Source organism: Lepidochelys olivacea, assembly GCF_965140295.1.
Source record: "Lepidochelys olivacea isolate rLepOli2 genome assembly, chromosome: 10".
NCBI classification, from domain to species: domain Eukaryota; kingdom Metazoa; phylum Chordata; order Testudines; family Cheloniidae; genus Lepidochelys; species Lepidochelys olivacea.
Window position 1 is genome coordinate 56,632,354 of NC_140420.1, and position 21,071 is coordinate 56,653,424.

The following is a 21,071-nucleotide window of genomic DNA, read 5'->3' on the forward strand; positions in this document are numbered from 1 at the left end:
GTTACAGCTGGTCACATAGGAATTCTGTAGCAAAGCCAAAAAATAAACCCTAATTTCCTGAGTCGTAGTCCAATGCATTGATCATAACATTCTTCCATATAGATAATTATTCCCTCTTGTTAAGATGCTCAAGAGATGTCCCAAAAGAAAAAGTATGCATAAAGATCATGATTAACTCGGAGTCAGGCAATGAAAGGAACGTGATCATGCATCCTGGACCTCATTCTGTCATAATAATCTGCTTTGGAGAAGCTGAACAGCCTTCCTTCCTTCCAAGATGTTCCCTTTCCCCCTTCTCCCAAATTTGGTGGTGACACATCAGAAATGTTGCTGGCTTACATTAACACTAAAAATGATTCTGCTGTTTTCTGGCATCAGTAACAAGGAGCAGGCACTGATGCACCAAGGGGTCTGAATGCCAGAGAGACGTGAGGTGAGGACAGAACACCCTAGCTTGGGCACCAGTGTACAGAGAAATATTTAGTAAAACACTTAGGAAGCTGCACAAAGAAAGCTGGTTCATGCATTGCTTATGGTTTTACAAGAAAAATACTGTGCTGAAACATGGAGGGCAGGTGCTGTGGAAGATACTGAAACACTGGAGAGAAAGCATGTCACAGCGTGAGTGAACATGTCAAAATATGCACTGGCACTCCCCAGCTGGTGTCAAAACCCTAGGTAGAAATTGAAGCCATTGCTAAAAGCTAGTGGAGTGTCCTGTAACTATCTTTTGTCCAACAGTCTGGAAAAAATGGTGACAAGTCACAGCAGAATTTGTGAATTTTGCAAAATCTTAATTTTATATAAATTAGTTTAAAGGAGAATTTTTCTCTTCTCTAGTGCAAATTTGTTTTGATTCTTCCATCCCTAATAGATGCCTTATAAATGGGCATCCCATCTGAAAATTGTAAAAATACTATATTTTGCTCCTTTTCATGTAAATGGTGATAAAGTCCTGCAATAATGATGCATAATTCTTTTACGAGTCAAGTTCCTAACTAATGGTAAGATTAGAAAAATTATCTACACATTCAGGGTAAAACTCTGGCCCCATTGAGGTCAATGGGAGTTTTGTTATGGTTAGCAGGGCCAGGATTTCACCCTCACTTGTTAACTTGTCTGTCGGGTTTTATGAATTTCTGGGCTAACACATTGTGGCTATGAGGTCATTTCTGGCTACATAACTATAGTGGCATAACTTTTAGAATAATAATAAAAAAGCAAAGGTCTTAAAAATGAAATAGTAAAACAGGATAAATCCCTAGCCTGCAAAAGTTTATATCCCAGCATGTAGCTACTCCCACAAGGAGTCCCATGAGTTCAGTGGGATTCCTCCTAGAAGCCACTGTCAGAGGGGCTGTAACCCTTTGCAGCACCACACCCACAACTTGTTTTACTTTTGTGTATAGCCTAGATTGGTTTTGTTTTTACTTGTCATATTTAACGTGTATTGTTGCATTTATTAGTTTTATAAAGTAAAAGTTCAATAAACCAATGAATACCCCCCAAATATTAAAAGGATAGTTTTTGATTGGCATTAGTATAAATATGGACTGCTGATATGGTATCCAGGCTGCCACTGGCTGTTGGAAGATTAAAATGTTGACACAGAGGGGCTGATACTGAGATGTTGACTCTGCAGCAACACTGCTGAGTAACAAGTAAATAAATGATGATTAAAAGAAAGGCTTTAGGAAACATTTTGAAGTCTCTGGCCATATTTATTAATACAATTTGGTGCAAAATTTATATATTGAGTTTAGTTAACATCACGTAGTTCTAACAGTTCTTAAAATAAATGAAGTTTAACAATATAGTGCAATGAAATGACTTTAGTCTATGTGTTTTATTATCAGAGTAGTTCAGATTATTAAAAGAACACTAAATACAAAACAAAAATGGAATATTGAAAATTGTCATGATCTCTTCAGGATTCTTTGGTATAATTCACATTTGCACAATATTTTTACAAATATATTTAATTCCTACTAGGGAGAGTTTGTTTTATGACTTACTTTACGTTTTTTTAATTTTCTAATAATGGATTACAAAATTATTACTTACAATCTTTCTTTTTCAGGCAAAAACTGACAGTTTGTCCAGTTATCGATGGGGAAGAACATCTTCGCCTGTTGAACTTCCAGCATAACTTTATAACTCGGATCCAGAATATCTCTAATCTGCAGCATCTTGTTTTCTTAGATTTATATGATAATCAGATAGAGGAAATAAGTGGGCTTTCAACTTTGTGGTCTCTACGTGTCCTCCTGTTGGGGAAGAACAGGTAACAAAAGTTCTTTTGAATAGATCTGTATATTTTATTTATGGTGTAACACCTGTAGCCTGCATCATATCTGTTCTGTTTAAAGTTCCTGATTGTCAGATTAGTTATGAGAGCTGCAAACTGTTTCATTCGTCTCTGTTAGGACCAACGTGGAGCATGGTGCTGGGATTTTTCATTTTTCCAAAATGCCACAAAACTCAGAATTTTTGCTATGGAATTTGCCATTTTGTCTGCAGCCAGATGTTGAACAACTTTTATATCCCTATGTTGCCAGGAACTGCCTGCTGGTGACTCTTGCTCTCTAGTTTTCCCCACAAGAGGGCGTTAATTGAATTACAGTGCATAATCCCTGCACTGTTTGATGTATCCAGGTATCAGGGGGTTGGAGAACCAAGCGCTGGAGTTCAGCTTGCAGCTAGAGAGTGGAGGGAGTGAGAAGTTTGTAAGCCAAGTGGAGAATAGCACAGTAATGAAGTCCTAGGGAGTAGTGGAAAGGAGCTTCAGAAGTTGCCTACAGTCTCCCCTTTTCCTGTCATATATTGGAGGAAGGAGAGTGGAGGCTACAGGAATGGAGCTGAACGGCTCGGGCTCTATGCTCTATAGTTTTAAAAAATTGTCAAAATAATAATGACAAGTGGTAAATGAATAAGTATTTTTAACTGAGATGTGCATGGTTTTGTATGAGTAAGGGAGGATGCGAATGCAAGGTATTTCATGATGGTAGAATAAATGTTTCAGTGAAATTTAGGGTTTGCTGATGTGAAATTGGGTCCCATTGTGCCACTGTGTCTGGGGACTTGAATATAGCTTTCTGGTACAATGGAGTGGCTACACCACATTTAAATATGAAGGAGCAGACTAGTAAGTAGAGCTAAATAATATGGGATCTTGGGATCTTGAGTCTGATAGTGCTTCTAATTATACAGTTCTGTTGACAGTGTAACAAATAAGTTAAAAGTTGAAATATTAACAATTTATATTGTAATACAGGACAATGGATATTGCAAGGAGTGCACAAATTCAGATTACTATGCAAGAATTTTTAGCAATTTCTATTGACGTCCTCACTTTCAGTAAAATCATTATTTTTTTAAAAGTAAACTAGTTTATCTGCATGATTCTGAGAACAAAGGCTGGTTTAAGTTCACAGCTCCCGAAGTTATGTGGTTACATCAGAATCTCGGCTTTCATTTAAATGTAAAAATAATTTTCTAGCCCTCTGTTTTCTGGCACTCATGGTTGTAAAGAAAAACTTGAAAATGTGACCCAAATATAACTTGTGCAGTGACAGCTAGTTGATTCTGCAGTCAGCCTGAAACAAAAGCTTTGAGAGAGGTGAACTGTATCTCAGAAGGGTGTTAACTTCAGGACCCACTGTTCTGAGGTGAGGGGGAGCCTGAGGTGGGGGGAAAATGGGAGTCTTAAGCTGCTACCCTCCTTTCTGCCACAACCATTCGAAAAGGAAGTGGTGGCCATAGCATGGGAGCGGGAGCATGGGGACAGAACCATTGTGGGGTCTCTGTTGTACCTAAGGCATACATTGCTCCAGTACAGCCCTGCTGAAAAGTGCATCTTAAACCTGAAGAAATTAACTAACACAATAGGGCTTGGCATCTTTGATACACCCCTATACAACGCTGCTGATGCCTGATTGTTCCAAAGGGGGTGTGTGGTTGACTGGTCAGTTTGTAACTCTGGTGTTCGTAACTCTGAGGTTCTACTGTAAATTGAATTGGTTTACATCAATGTAATTGATAACAGATTCTGGCCCATCAGCATAGGAATGAATCTGTTTCAAAACTAAACCTAGAATGTCAGTTAATTTAAAGTATGCAAATATACAAATATGAAGTTTTCAGTGGAGTAAATGCCTCCACGGTTTTAGGATTGTGAAGTTAAATTTCTTTCACTCTTAAACACTGTACACATGGCTGGATATCAGGTTTCAAGAAAAGATATAAGCTTGCGATCTTAACACTTTGCTTAGATGAGGCATGATATTTAGTAGGAATTCTTTGGATTAACTGGATTAACTTTGAATTCTCCTAGGTATCAATTTCTGTATGCTATTAGGTTCTCAATGTTAATGGCTTTTCTCTGTGGGAGATGCTAGAAGTCATCTACTTCAGATCAAGTTTTGTCTCAGATCTGGCGTTCAGGTCAGGTCTTTTTTTGATTTTGGTCAAACTTGTTCAGGGAATACTGGGTGTTAGTTTTAAAGAAATTAATCACTTAGGGACTTCTGCGCCAAAGAAGATTTATTAAGGAGTTTCCTCTCTGGTGCCTTGGACACTGAACTACCTTTCAATGAGATAAGGTGAGAGTTACCAGTCTTTCCCAGTAGTTGTTCACTTTCGCTAACTGCCCAGGTTTGCCAGTCTGCTGTTTCTGTTTGTCTCTTTATTAGATGGTACTATGTTGCGGGAATGCCTGGTTCTGATTGTTTTTTTCATCTCCTCTCTGAATCTTAAAGTTCTCTCTCCCCTTTGTCCCCTCAGCTCAAACCAAATCTCAGTTTCTCCTATGACATGGATACTTTTTCACTGTACTGATGAGGGTGGAATCTACATAAACATAAATCAGCTGAGTTTGAATGGAATGAAAATAGAGAAGGGCCTTGGGTTATAAGCCACCAGGCACCATTCCAGGAAGTTTCCATGGAAACACTCATTAAAACAGGTGTTTTATCTGTCTTACCCTCATCTTCCCTTAGTAGTTTAAAAAAATTCAGAAAGACACATAGGAGCAACAAATTTAACCCTTTTCTTTCTGGAACTGGAGTGGTTGTTTCTACAAACAGAAGGCCTTCATTCACGAGTACACCAGTTTAAAGGAGGTTTTTTACTTGTTGATACTTGGTTGAGCTATTTTATGTTTTATTTGTGAAATTATTAAATCTCACTAGGGTAAACTCATCTTTGATATAACTCAGCAATGATGATGGAGCTAGGCTGTAAACAATAAATCTGGCCTATCATGTTTAGGCATCATGTTTTATATTTTTTCTCAAAAACTTCTTTAACTTTGCAACAGTGGTAATAATACACACAATCAGGATATCAAATGTGATGAAACAATCTGTCCAATGTACAGTGCTTTTCTAAGAATATTACATTAAAACAACAACAACAACATTTTATTGACATCCAGGGACACACAATACAAAACTAAAACTTAACCGAAACAAAAATTAGAACCCTGTCCCAAATGTTTTTAAATAACCAAAAATTGGGCAAGCTGTCTACAGATTAACTTTTATGTATTTTGGAGAAACATAGTAAGGCTTGTGTATTGGCTAAAAATAATAAGATTTTTGCCATTTTTATTAAGAATAATAGTTGTTTTTTTAAAAAAAGTCCAAAGATTTAGTCTTAGAGAGTGAGTCCTCCATTTGTTCACATTAATTCAAGAATGGGACCCATCTCTTTAATAATCATGTATTATTGCATGTAATATCAGTTAATCTTTCCATAATAATTATATCCCATGCTTCAGTCACCCAAAATGAGGTTGAGAGCATTTTGTTTTTTTCCCAAAATAAGTCTGTCATGCCAAGGGGAGAGGTTGCCTTTCCTTTGCTGAAATATATTTTCTCACTAGAGTTTTCTCAACTGCAGGGTCCCAGGAAAACTCAACCTTTGTAATTTTTTTTCTTAAATTAGAGGATACTTCTAATCAGAAAGCTTGAGGAAACCATAACAGTCCCTCTAAATACATAAGTGTTCCACTTTTCCCACATTTATACCAATGTTTGTTTAAAGACTGCTCTATTTATTCTTTTCTTTTAATGTTAAAATGGGCCAAAACCTGAACTATGTTTCTGTATCCTTCCTCAGCTAAAACTGGATCATAGCTGAACCATCCCGATATTCATTTCTTTTTGCAAAAGATATAACTGAAGAAGGTTCTGTAAAACCAAACCTATTCTATTTTTGTATAATGAACTTTCCATTCTTGCTGTCTTCTCCAGATGTCCACTCTTAACAGATGTTGAAAAGGAACTTGCAAAAAGCCAGTTTAGGCTCTAACATGCTCTGAGCATTGGCCATTTCCTTTCTAAATACCCATTGGGTGCACATTGCTCCATCAAGTTCTGTTCCATTTTTTCCAGCTGTTGGTGTTCTGAACCACTTTGCATTTGCTTTAGTAGTGTTCAATGTTTTCCTTTGTATTTAGCTTTTGTAGGAATAGTTTAGTCTTAATTTTGTTAGGTTTTTTATTTTAAAGAGTTAAAGGTGATCTTGCCAAAACCAGCGTCGTGCCAAAAACAGTATGTGATGTTGTCATAATAGATTTGTTACTAGCAAGCACACTACACTTTTTCAGTCCTTCCCTTCCACTCTTCCAGAAAAAAGGTCTCATTTGGACCTTTTGTTTCTGAGCCTGAATTCTTTAAACAGGTCAGTATTAATTTTTCACTCAGTGTATAGGCTGGAAGAAAGTTTTTCTCTAGTTATTGCCAGAAGCTAATCTACAGAACGGCTAACGTGTGCCTCAAACTTCACTGCAGCAAGGTGGTAGTCCCAAGTAAACTTAGCCACTTCTAATCTCAAACCATCTATCTCCAGTCATCAAACTTTCCTCTTTTTTTAACTGCATATCAATTCACCATCTTGGAGTAGTAAATGTTGAAGACGTTACATAAGATATACATGCTCCAATTCTTACAATCATCTTTTCCTGCTGAACTTTTTTACATGAAACTTTTATCAATATTTCCACAAAAGTTTCCTACTTTTAATGTACACATGAGCCCATGTAATCTTGTCATTGAAGATTGTCTCTAAAAGTAGTTTTAATATTTTGCACATTTCTCTGCTACGGATGAAGGCGTCTGTCTTTCTGCACACAAAGTAGGCTGTTAAATTGGTCCCTTCCAGCCAGTTTAAATATTTTCTACAAGTAGTTCATCTTTAGATGGGAAGACAGTACATAGACTGGATGGTGGATTTTCCCACTGGTTCATGGTTTCTGCTATGGTGGTAGGAAATACAACTAGCAAATAGCGTAACTACAAAAATATAGGCCAAATCCTGAAACCTTTACTCGTATGAGTACTCCTATCTAATCGATAGGCGTAGTTGTGTCACTAAGGGCTGTATGATGAGACTCTGTGTTTGTTCAAGTCATTCATATCGACCATCTCCAGCAAAAGGCTGTACTTTATCGCTTGAATTGGAAAAATCATTAAGCAAATTTTAGGTGGTTTATGCACCTGATTACCAAGGAAGTGTTTTCTAATGTTAAAAGAAAAAAATCCTATAAAGTTGTCAGAAAGTATTGTATTATTCCTATTTATTTGGGGGCCTTAGCTTTTTGCACTGCAGCATTAAATATTTTACTTATGACTTTTAAGCATATTGCCTAGTACTACATAAAACAATTATTATTTAAGAGTGCTATGAAAGGTCAAAGTTTCCAAATAGTAATAACATCAGAGTGCTGGTATAGTATGCTGTATATAAAAGTTGTGGTTTGGAAACAGCCATTGAAGAGTTGTATTTTGATAAATGGCTAGAAAGAACCCTTTTTTTTACCTTGTTCTGGTTTTTCTAATTGGTTCTTGAAGAATAGAACATGGGATGTTTAATACAGTCTGCCAGTAGGTGATGCTGTTGTCTACATAATAATGTATGGTGACTTGAGGTTGGAATCTCAGCAAATGGAACAGAACAAAATAAAAAAAAGCAGTAAAATAGTAGGACTCTTCAGGGCTCTGAGTTAGGCCTTGGTAAGGAGTGGAATGTGCTTGAGAAGAGATGTTGCCAGCCACAGAAATCTCAGCAGCTCTCCAACATCACTTTCTACAAGCTATTACTCTCTGATCCCACTGAGAGTTACCAAAAGAAACTACACCATCTGCTCTAGAAACTGCCTGTAAAAGCACAAGAACAAATCTGCACAGACACACCCCTAGAACCCAGACCAGGGGTATTCTGTCTGCTACCCAAGATCCATAAACCTGGAAATCCTGGACACCCCATCATCTCAGGCATTGGCACCCTGACAGCAGGATTGTCTGGCTATGTAGACTCCCTCCTCAGGCCCTATGCTACCAGCACTCCCAGCTATCTTCGAGACACCACTGACTTCCTGAGGAAACTACAATCCATCGGTGATCTTCCTAAAAACACCATCCTGGCCACTATGGATATAGAAGCCCTCTACACCAACATTTCACACAAAGATGGACTACAAGCCGGCAGGAACAGTATCCCCGATAATGTCACGGCAAACCTGGTGGCTGAACTTTGTGACTTTGTCCTCACCCATAACTGTTTCACATCTGGGGACAATGTATACCTTCAAATCAGCGGCACTGCTATGGGTACCCGCATAGCCCCACAGTATGCCAACATTTTTATGGTTGACTTAGAACAACGCTTCCTCAGCTCTCGCCTCCTAATGCCCCTACTCTACTTGCGCTACATTGATGTCATCTCCATCATCTGGACCCATGGAAAAGAAGCCCTTGAGGAATTCCACCATGATTTCAACAATTTCCATCCCACCATCAACCTCAGCCTGGACCAGTCCACACAAGAGATCCACTTCCTGGACACTACGGTGCTAATAAGGGATGGTCACATAAACACCACCTTATACCGGAAACCTACTGACCGCTATACTTAACCTACATGCCTCCAGCTTTCATCCAGACCACACCACACGATCCATTGTCTACAGCCAAGCTCTACGATACAACCGCATTTGCTCCAACCTCTCAGACAGAGACAAACACCTACAAGATCTCTATCAAGCATTCTTACAACTACAATACCCACCTGCTGAAGTGAAGAAACAGATTGACAGAGCCAGAAGAGTACCCAGAAGTCACCTACTACAGGACTGGCCCAACAAAGAAAATAACAGAATGCCGCTAGCCATCACCTTCAGCCCCCAACTAAAACCTCTCCAACGCATCATCAAGGATCTACAACCTATCCTAAAGGATGACCCATCGCTCTCACAGACCTTGGGAGACAGGCCAGTCCTTGCTTACGGACTGCCCCCCATCCTGAAGCAAATACTCACCAGCAACCACACAACAAAACCACTAATCCAGGAACCTATCCTTGCAACAAAGCCTGTTGCCAACTGTGTCCACATAGCTATTCAGGGGACACCATCATAGGGCCTAATGACATCACCCACACTATCAGAGGTTCATTCACCTGCACATCTACCAATGTGATAGATGCCATCGTGTGCCAGCAATGCCCCTCTGCCATGTACATTGGCCAAACGGAACAGTCTCTACGTAAAAGAGTAAATCAGACGTCAGGAATTATAACATTCAAAAACCAGTCGGAGAACACTTCAATCTCTTTGGTCACTCGATTACAGACCTAAAAGTGGCAATTCTTCAACAGAAAATCTTCAAAAACAGACTCCAACGAGAGACTGCTGAATTGGAATTAATTTGCAAACTGGATAGAATTAACTTAGGCTTGAATAAAGACTGGGAGTGGATGAGTCATTACACAAAGTAAAACTATTTCCCCTTGTTTATTTCCCCTCCTACTGTTCTTGTCAACTGCTGGAAATGGCCCACCTTGATTATCACTACAAAAGGTTCCCCTCCCCACCCCTGCTGGTCATAGCTCACCTTTCCTGATCACTCTTGTTACAGTCTGTATGGTAACACCCATTGTTTCATGTTTTCTGTGTGTATAAAATCTCCCCACTATATTTTCCACTGTATGCATCCGATGAAGTAAGCTGTAGCTCAGAAAGCTTATGCTCAAATAAATTTTTTAGTCTCTAAGGTGCCACAAGTACTCCTTTTCTTTTTACAGATACAGACTAACACGGCTGCTACTCTGAAACCTGTCATCTCCCTTTACTTTTCCTTTGACATCTTGTATTACTTACAAGAAGTCCAGTGATCTTCAGTTTAATATTCTTAGTGATTTTCTCACTAGAATCTCCCTTCCTACAAACTCCCAAAAGCCTTTATCACTAATGGTTCCTTTCTAGGTGAGAAGGGACGGGATCAGCTCTTTGCCAGTAGTGGTGTTCTTCAACCAGTGGGGTTTTCTATGGAGAAAGTATTTTGTTTCCAGGTCCCCCCCTCAGAGGCTGAGCACTCTGGATCTGTATTACTATTGACAGCCAGAAAGAGAGTCAAGAGCATAGGTACCTGACTTTTATCCCGTTTCCCCAGAGTGGCAGTGTGCTGCATTCAAGCTAGACCAACAGCCTAGCACTATTTACAGTTTAATAGTATATTTCATATTTTTTATACTGAAGACTATAGATATAATATGTCGTCTATATTTTCTTTTAATTAGCCTGAGCTGTAACATAGACTAAAACTGGTATAAATGCATCTTATATTTAAAATTGTTATTCTAAAATTAAGGAGTCTGTCTCTGTTATGTGCTGTTTGCTAAAACTGCAGTTTCAGGCTGATTCTGTAATACAGTAGTTAGTGCACTTATTTAGTATTTTAACACTGAATTAGGATGAGGATTTTGAACTGTTGCTTCAGATGTCATTACATCCTAGAGTAGACTAAGCAACAGGTTCCTTAGTGGCAAGTTCGGGGGTTGGTGAATTGAATATGTTTTTAAAGGTAAAGGAAAGAATATATTTGCTCAAAGCAGGCAAAATACCTGTCAGTTAATGTTTAGATTTTTTAAATAGTTTTGGCTTCGGGAGTAAAGTTCATCTGATGGCTGGAACTAGCATTTTCTATCAAGTACTGTATTGGTAATGGGTGAGTTGAAGCATGAGGATGGAGTTTGTAAGATAGCAGCTACATCAGAGGAGAAGGAAGCACTTAATCTTGCAGAACAAGAGACAATGGAAAATAAAGGGAGGGTGGATTAAAATAAAAACATCTAGTGTGACAGTAGAAGGAAGATGTAAAAATTAGGATGTGTAGATGGTAAACCAAGGGGAGAAAGGAAAAATATGTAAGTCAGCAAGTTAACCTTTGTTCTTGTACCAGCCACAGTGAAATGGATATGGATGTAAGCTGTTCATTTTCAAAGTGGTGTAAAATAAACTGGATGGTAATGTTTGGTGCACCAGATTCTTTTGATATACTGGTAAATGCAGACCTGCTATAATGATGGAAGATCCATTTCCTAGAGCCTTTAATGTATGTGCAAAGGCTATTTCACAACAAAGTGAGTGATTTGGGTAAACTTTCTTTGATGCAACAGATTGTTACATTTACCCTTAATTCCTCAATTCTAAAATAATATCAATCTCACAGAATTTCAACAGATGTAATTGTTTTTTTAATTACTGTAAAAAGGTGTACTGGCCTTTAAGGTTTTATAGGTAGGCTAGCAATACTGTTCCAAGAACAGTACTTCTAGAATAGAGAAATAGTCATTGAAGAAAAGGCAGTGGCTTCGGGAAAGCAGTCTAGGGTTTGGGAGAAAGAACCCATACTCCGAAATGCTTTTAAATCCTCTTGATGTTCCTCATTCCAGTCTTAGACAGTTGGATACCACTCTGTATCACCTAAAGTGAAGGGTCTCTTGAGAGCTCAGAAACATTATAAATTGGTTAAAGGATTGACTAGTTTCATTCTGGTTGACATAAATTGTGATACATTTATTTAAAATTAAAACAAAAAAATAATTTTGTGGGAAAATGTAATTCTGCTTTGTGAGTAGAGCTTATCTATCTTTGTATTATCACTTTAGGTGGTGTGTGTGTGTATTTATATAATATAGACACACACACACACTCTACTGAAGAGTCCTAAGTTAAACAAAATCCGTTCTTTCAGTATTATTTTAGCTTGTTGGCAAGAAAGCATCCTGTTGAGTGAAAATCAGACCTGTACTGCATGTGTATTCCCATACTGAATGCTTGACAGACACCAAAAGGTTAATACATGATTACATTACAGGCCACACTTGGGGGAGAAAGTATATCAGAAAACTGTAATAGTGGCACTCCGTGACCCTCTTTTGTTATAATTATCTTGATTTACTAATTAAGTAGTATCTTCCAGAATAACTGTTAAATTCATTTTGTAATTCCTATGAAGTAAATTGGTTCTGGTCGTGACCTTTTGGCAGTTTCGTTTCTAACGTCCTAAAACAGTATTCCTCAATTAATCACAACAGACATTGGTACATTACATTTTATAGAGAAAGGTGCTATGTTTTTCTCTTTCCCCAGTGGCAGTAGCACCTGGTATTATGACTTTAGCCTTTACTCAACACCTGTATCACTGGGTTCCTAAAGTGTCTTGAATGGGTATGGGCTATATACAGAAGTTTACTCATTTCGGTTGGTTAACAGTTACCCTCTTATTTTCTTATACTTGGTACGAATAGATGATAAGCTAAATGTTTTTGTAGAAGAAATGTCAAAATACTTTAATCTGAAATGAAAAACAACTTTTGTCAACATTTAAATGTTTCAGAATAAAGAAAATCTCAAATCTGGAGAACTTAAAAAATCTTGATGTTTTGGATCTTCATGGAAATCAGGTACTGTACAGTAAGTACATCTGTTATTTTAAACCATTTGCAAATAACACTGATTTAGACATGTTGCATCTCCAGTGTGGTTTCCTGTAGTATTACTTTTATGAAGGAGGAGTTAATAGTTTTACAACCGCTTTTATTAGTGCGTTCACAGAGATTTATAAATTAATCAAAGGGAGCATGATGTTATTTTGGATTTTGGTTTCTAATTTCTTATATTTTCAGAAGTTTATGAAAAGTAAAACCATTAACTTACTAAATATTCATACAACTAAAAATAACAGGATCAGTTCACTTAGAGCTACAACACACTCATCTAACGCAAAATAGCTGTGATGTAGCTAAAATAATATGCAGTCATTTTTATGGTAGAAGAGTTAAAATGGTTACAGTAACCAGTGAAATATTGCATCTACAAATGACTCATTGCATAAAGTACAATAATTCAAAATCTGGCAGTGAATAATACAGGGAGGCAGTATTGTCTGTGATTAGTGCAGTGGCTTGAGCTTTGGGAAATCCAGGATATGGTCCTAGGTTTGCCAAGAATATCCAATATGACATGGGTAGATCACTTAACCAGTGAAGAATGCATCAGTTTCCCTGCCTCTAAAATAGGGGTATGTAATCATCTTTGTATATTGCTTCTATTTACTCTGATGAAGAGGTTATCAAAGTGAAAAGTGTTATTATAATAGATATGTTTGAGAGAGAGTAAGGGGATTGTAAGGTTCTCAGTACTTTTTCTGATCTATCCAGTGGAAAAGTGTGTAAGGATAAGTAAGTTAGGTACAGTATTCTTTTGGAAAATGTAAAATGTGTGATACAAAATGTTTAAATAGCTGAGCTGTTTAAAATAATTTGTGGTTATCCTGAATATGTAAAATCGATGTATGAATACTCTGGATTCTTGATCTGACAAGGCTCTGTCCTAATGTTGCTCCTTATTGTGTTACTGCTGCACTTTGTAGAGAGTGGGGAATGGAAATACCTACATAAAAGCTTTAATGAACAATTTACATAGGTGAAAACATAATTGTTTCTTTCGATTAGCTTTTTTATTGAACTTTTAGGAGTAGTAGTATGTGCTCAAATACATAGTGATAGGGCAATATAAAAACATAGTGTCTGCTTTTAGAGGGGGCCTAAATTTTTAGGGGATTGTGTGTTTGAGAACGACCATGTCAAGGTTCCTCCCCCACTCTGAACTCTAGGGTACAGATGTGGGGACCTGCATGAAAATCTCCTAAGCTTACTTTTACCAGCTTAGGTTAAAACTTCCCCAAGGTACAAATTAATTTTATCCTTTGTCCTTGGAATAACCACTGCCACCACCAAACTCTAACTGGGTTTACTGGGAAACGTAGTTTGGACACGTGTTTCCCCCCAAAATCCTCCCAACCCTTGCACCCCACTTCCTGGGAAAGGTTTGGTAAAAATCCTCACCAATTTGCATAGGTGACCACAGACCCAATCCCTTGGATCTGAGAACAATGAAAAAGCATTCAGTTTTCTTACAAGAAGACTTTTAATAGAAATAGAAGTAAATAGGAGTAAAGGAATCACCCCTGTAAAATCAGGATGGTAGGTACCTTACAGGGTAATTAGATTCAAAACATAGAGAATCCCTCTAGGCAAAACCTTAAGTTACAAAAAAGACACACAGACAGAAATAGTCATTCTATTCAGCACAATTCTTTTCTCAGCCATTTAAAGAAATCGTAATCTAACGCATACCTAGCTAGATTACTTACTAAAAGTTCTAAGACTCCATTCCTGTTCTATCCCCAGTAAAAGCAGCATACCAACAGACAGAGACCCTTTGTTTTTCTCCCTTCTCCCAGCTTTTGAAAGTATCTTGTCTCCTCATTGGTCATTTTGGTCAGGTGCCAGCAAGGTTACCTTTAGCTTCTTAACCCTTTACAGGTGAGAGGATTTTTCCTCTGGCCAGGAGGGATTTTAAAGGGGTTTACCCTTCCCTTTATATTTATGACAGACCAGTTATGCATCCATATCATTACTTGTATGTACTGTTATACACTTACAGTAAATGCACATGCAAGTTAAATATGCAAATGCATGCCCTTTTTTTGTGGCTGCAAATACATGTACATTTTCTTGAAACTTTTGGTCTAGATTTGTAACCTAAGCTTTGATACAAAGAATTATGCAGGCACAGGTTACAATAAGCAAAAATGGAAATTAGGCTGGGGAAAATTATTAATGAAGTATATTTGTTTAAAAAATCAACAAATAATATACAACTCTTTTAAATGTTCATATAATCAGATTCTTTCCTCAGATATATTTGTGAAATTCCCTTTAACTTCACTGGGACTTCAGTAAGAGTTGTGCACATGGTGCCTGATCCAGCTGCTGGTACATGACACCTATGTAGCTGTGGGCAAATCTTACACCAGAAGTTGGAATACTTTTTATTGCTGGCAAAGTGATATATACTGGAGAAATCCAAACTGAAAAGGTTAATGAGTGTTACTTTTCTAGTTGAGAAGGACTAAGAATGTAAATATGGGGCATATACATGGTTGGGACCTTCAAATTTAGCTTGCTGCTGTTTTGCAAGGGCAGGATGTTTCTCATTGAATAGACAGTATGAAAAGGAGTACTTGTGGCACCTTAGAGACTAACAAATTTATTTGAGCATAAGCTTTCGTGAACTACAGCTCTCTTCATCAAATGCGTTCAGTGGTACTGAACGCATCCGATGAAGTGAGCTCTAGCTCACGAAAGCTTATGCTCAAATAAATTTGTTAGTCTCTAAGGTGCCACAAGTACTCCTTTTCTTTTTGCGGATACAGACTAACATGGCTGCTCCTCTGAAACCTGTCAGTATGAAAAGTGTAAAACTATATTACATTAACGAATTACATCTCCCTGCCTACATCTCTTGGGGATAGGTAAGGTATGATATTAAGTCACAGTAACTTTTGTAAATGCATTTGTCAATTTCACAAGGAAGCTATATGTTTAAAAATACTGTTATCCATATTTCTTTAATTTTGTATGAATGCACATAGGAGAAGAGGGAATTTTGTTTAAAGATCAATGGATACTTTTAAAACAAAAATATTTATGATTATATAAACCATTATCTAAGAAAATAGGCAGATCTGCTATAACATGAAAAAGTGTAATTTTTCTATTTCTTATTCTATTGCTCTCTTGTTTGTGGAGTCTGTGTTTTTTTGTTTTGTTTTTATTAATGAAGGAAGACTATATTTTTTTGTTCCATCTTGAGATTCTTGGGACCTTTCCTTAAGGTAGCCTTTGATTTTTATATTAGTATTGAAAATGTACAATTTCCAAACCAAACATGCCATAATAATCCCCTTTCAACCACAGAATTAAATTTCATAACATTAAAAGAAAGTAATCCAGTACTGCAGAACATAGCAACTAAAATAACAAAACAGAAGGGTCCAAAGTCAAGTATTGATGTATGATCCAAAATTAAATTTGGGTTTTGAATATGTAATCTTTCCAGTAGGACTAAAAGAATAATTGTTTTTGCTGTATTGCAATGACTGATAACTTTGGCAAGTTGTCTCTTTAATGATGCAACATAGGTACAGAATTCCCTTTGTTGGCATAGCCTCTAACCACACGTTTAGCAAAGAGCCACTTTATCATTCAATGGAGCTATAGAGAACCCGAACAAATTGGACACATTAACAAGATAAAAACATTTATAGTATAATAACTAATATATTTGTCAAAACAGCTGAATGACTATTATGGTGCTGATCTTGCCACCCTTACTCATGTTGATTAGTACCTTCGTTTGGGAGTAGTCCCATTGATTTTAAGTCAGTGAGGATGGCAGAATTAGACCCTAGGTAAGCAATTTTAATTATAGTCCAAATTTAATTCCTTTCTTAATATCATTAACCACAATTACCTTCTACTAGAGTGACTTTGTTGAAGTAAAGTTGGAACACAAAAGCAGAACTTTTCACATTGTTGCCTATCTCTTTTTGTCTGTACATGTTTTAAATTGCCAGTAATTCCTGAGGCATATTCACCTCACCAGGACGTTGAGCAATGTACTGTTGTCAGGTGAAAACTTGTCTGGCAGATAAGCACACTGTATAAAAAGCTAGTTGTTGTTTTCATTAATAAACAGAAACTTGCCAAGTTTGTAAGTGTTGAGGGAGGTTGAAGTCTCTCTAACGCTCACAAAAAAACTTTGATCAAGCCACAAATGGCCCCTTTAAAGATATCCTTCTTTCTCTCACTCCCAAGACTTGGCTCAGTATCCATAACAAAGAATCATGTTCACAGTGAGCCTGATTGCTGATCACTCTTGTCCCGAAAATATTATTTACTAGGAGCTTTTGGGAAGCTTGTTTGCCAGAATTCTGCTAACAATAATAGAACTTACCACTTCAAGTTGACAAAAGAAAGTATTTGTGTAGTGTAGCTTTCTAAAGATGGGAAACAGAGACAGGAGGAGATTAATGGCTTGATGTTCAGATGTGCTGAGCACCTACAACTTCATTTAAAGTCAGTGGGAGCTGTGGACACTCATCACTTCTGAAAATCAGAATCTTGAAAAGGATGTATATTATCTCCCTAACTGTCATATTTAAGTATTAAAAGCCAAGTAATACAAGATGTTGATCACCCTCAACTCCCCTTGAACTCAAGGGAAGATGAGGGTATTTATTATCTATGGGGAAAGGGTTGTTAGTTCTCATCCCTTTGTAAATGTTGTAATGATCCAGAAGAAAGGCCAGTCCCATTCCTAGTGTCTGAATGAGACAGACTGCTGCTGCTCTTCTTACAGAAGTTTCAGTAAAGTTGAGTGTCGCACACAGCCCTGCTAGAGCTCCTCCAGCTGGACACTCATCAGTTTGCTGCATTTGGTTCCCAGCATATTAGACCCATGTGGTCTTAAGCATCACTTGGTCTGAATAGGCTCCAGCCGTACCTCTTTCCTTGTCCTCTCTGGTACACTTCCTGGGTACAGGTTCTTTGATACCTTTTCATGGAAATAGAACCATGCGGCCCAGCTTCCCTAGATGCCCAGGGCCAGTGCTGACTCCACCCATCAACTCCCCAGTAGCTTAAGCATACCCTTTGCCAGAGCTCCAACCTTGTGGGTGTTCTGGTTTTACAGTTCAGCTCTTCAGGGACATGTGACAGTGAAAGCTCTTGCTTAAGATCTCCTGCTGTTGCACTACCACTGAAGCAGCTTCATGGAGGATTGTGACATACCAGGGTACAATCCAGCCTAATGAGCAGTTATGTCACCCCAGCCTGCAATCTTGGGTGCCTTACAATGCCTTACTGAAATAGCTCCCACCTGGGCATCTCACAAACAGCCTTCTAGCATGCAAGCCACACCCTGAGTGTCCGTGTGTAACTGCAGCCTGCCAGCCACATTTGGGTTGCACTCTGGCTCTGGCCAGCTTTGGTTATATTGCAGGGTGACCCCAGGCCCCGCACCCCGTCCCAGAAAATGTCTTGTACTGCTCAGCCTTCTCTTGTACAATGCAAAATATTTTAAGTCTGTTATTCCTTAAAGGGAACAATACGCCAGCATATTATCTCAAATAGTTCTTCAGACACTTCAATTTAAAATACACTGGTATAGGTCGAACAGTAAAACCAGTTTAACTACAGAGAGAGTTTTTACGTGAGTACCAGTAGTGAGGCATAAAAGTCAGAAATGATTACAAGAAAAAGATAAGACATCTACTAATGCCTGACTTAACAAACTATATCAGATTCAAGCAGAGTTTCTCACCAGGTGTTTTCAGCAGTCTTACTGACCAAACCCTATAGGTCAGGACCCCTCCCCCAGAGTCCAACAAACGCTTTCTTTGTTGCCTCAGGTGCCATGAATGTGATAGGTAGGGAGAGAGAAAGGTGTGCCTTGGGATGTTAGTCCCATCTTTTTATAATTTCAGTCCCTTTCCTGAAAAAACATTTCCAGCTGGGCACTAGGAGACAGAGTCTGTGTGGAAGGATATTCCTTGTTGGCTTTTTTGTTGCCTGTTTGAGCTTTCTTTATTTCCCTTCCTGCTTGATGACTCTGTTTACTGCTTAAATGTGTGTCTCTGTTCATTACTCTGTTAGATACCAAAAATCAAGTATCTAGAACAGAGATACTGGATCTATGGCTTATTACAACAATCTGTAACCCACTAACCCTCTCTTTTTGTCTTATGACTGAAGAGGTTTTAACAGACCACTCTACTCTGAATGATCACCCCCTTACGATATGTGCTAACTACTTATGCTAAACAATCTGTTCCACATAGCATTTTGCTGTGATGCTGGGAGCACTTTTCCCAGACCTGAAGAAAAGCTCTGTGTAAGCTCGAAAGCTTCTCTCTCTCACCATCAGAAGTTGGTCCAATAAAAGATATTATCTAACCCACCTTGTCTCACTGATATCCTGGGACCAATGCGGCTACAACAACACTGCATTCAGGTCAACGTTTCATTTCTAAGCAATGTGCTTCCAAGCCTGAGCAGCCCTGTGAAGAGAGGGACTGAACTCTAGTTTTGATCCCTTATGTGGCAAAGCAACAGCCTTTTATTAAATTGATGGTATGCTCTTCGGTATTTCATTAAATCTCTCCAAAGGTATTTTAGCTATAGACATATTGGGCTAAATTCTTTCCTCCAGTTATACCCAGGCTGCCCCATCAAAATGAATGGAGTTGGCCCAAGTGTAACTAACAGGAAAATTTGGCCTATTGCATGTAGAATAGATTTTATGCCATATCATTTAATTTAAAAAAAAATAAAATTATTGTTGGAATTGCTTTGTGTAGTCCTTTATCTAATTCTATGCCATGCTTTCCTAACTGAAAGTTCAACAACATAAATATAAGAAATATATGCAATATTATTTTTAAGCGGAGACCTCTTTTGAATGTACACAAGAAAAATACGTCATAAACTGATGCCATCTTTTTGGTATTTCATTATTGATGAGATATGTGCTGCGTAAAAATCTTTTTTAAGGCATTTTTATATTGACTCTTTGAGCTTTTCAAATTTTCTCACTAGTCAAATATCCAATAATCCTCAGAAACAAACAACATGAAGATACTGGGTAGTATTGTTTTGTACATTTATTTAAAAGCAACATTTCCTATTCTTATTTAAAACCTAATGCAAAAAAGGAGCTTGAAAAACTGATTATCAATTACTTTTGTTTATGGTCAGTAGAAAATAGTCCACAGGAAGTTAGGTCTGTATTATTTATATCTGTTAAAGGGAATATCACTTGTAATGGCCTAGAATGAAAAGGCAATGACTTATTACCTAAAAATAAAATAATGGCTAAAAGCAGGTTTATCTTTATGTAAAAAAAAAGTGTATTAGGAAGGAGGGAAGGAATTCCATTACTGTTGACAGAGGCTTATGACTCGGAAAAGTTATAAATAACTTCTCTATAAATTATTGATGAAACCCAGATTTCTGCAGTACCAGTAGAAGCTAGGACCATTTAGAACTTGTGCATTGCAGTTTGCTGTAGTTATAGCTAGACAGCCATTTGCAGAAAGCTGTGCACTTATGCTAACCATCTGCTGTTGGCTTCAGTTTCACAAATCTGTCTGTCTGAATACACAATTTTAAACAATAAACTTCACTGTGCATTTTGCTATTATTTTGGTGCCCCAGTGTATTAAGAGTTGATCTTTACTTGTGCTTCCAAAATATCTTTTTGTTTCTTTAGAGAAGACTAATATTAAACTATTATACATCACTGAGGAGAAGCCTGTTACTATTTTTCTCATGTTACTATAATCAAATTGGTTTAGGGAATGTTTCCTCTGATTAATGATATTTTGGTTCTTATTATCTATTGGCTTTGTATATATTTTCATCTGGAATTTTTTGGCATGAAATAAAACCTGAGACAATTGTTGGAATAGCTGACACACCAGTATTCTGAATTCAGACATATAACAGTAAACAATTTAACATTTAAAGAACCCTTAACTCTGCCTGGCGTAGTTAGTCTTTGGCTGCATTTGTTTGTTCCCGGTGTATGCTGTCCCAGCTCTGTGCAGATAGCTGACACAGCAGACCTCGATCGAACTGCCCAATAAGACCACAAGACTTGGTTTAGTAGCGAAGGTACCCAGTCAGGTTTATTGTCAATGAAGCACAGTCCTAGCTGCCCAGATTAATGTCTACAGTTACACTAACATATGTATGCCTGGTACAATGGACTCAGCTCAGTGAATGGCGGGACTTTCCATTCTCCCCTCAGCTGGCCAGAGACATTCCCTCTGAGACCAACTGAGGCAGTCAATACAGCTCCCCAGTTAGGTCCAGTGATG

General features: G+C 37.8%; 1 protein-coding gene across 3 annotated transcripts in view; it reads left to right on the plus strand.

Moving 5' to 3' along the window:
• Positions 1-21,071, plus strand: part of LRRC49 (leucine rich repeat containing 49) — a gene marked incomplete at its 5' end in the record, with an annotated part of 130,612 nt that overhangs the window by 18,080 nt on the left and 91,461 nt on the right. For all 3 annotated transcript variants that reach the window (XM_084641337.1, XM_084641338.1, XM_084641339.1), the window contains 2 exons: positions 2,081-2,284; positions 12,681-12,747. In XM_084641337.1, the coding sequence (XP_084497463.1) occupies positions 2,081-2,284; positions 12,681-12,747 (271 nt within the window). The remainder of the gene's footprint in view (positions 1-2,080; positions 2,285-12,680; positions 12,748-21,071) is intronic.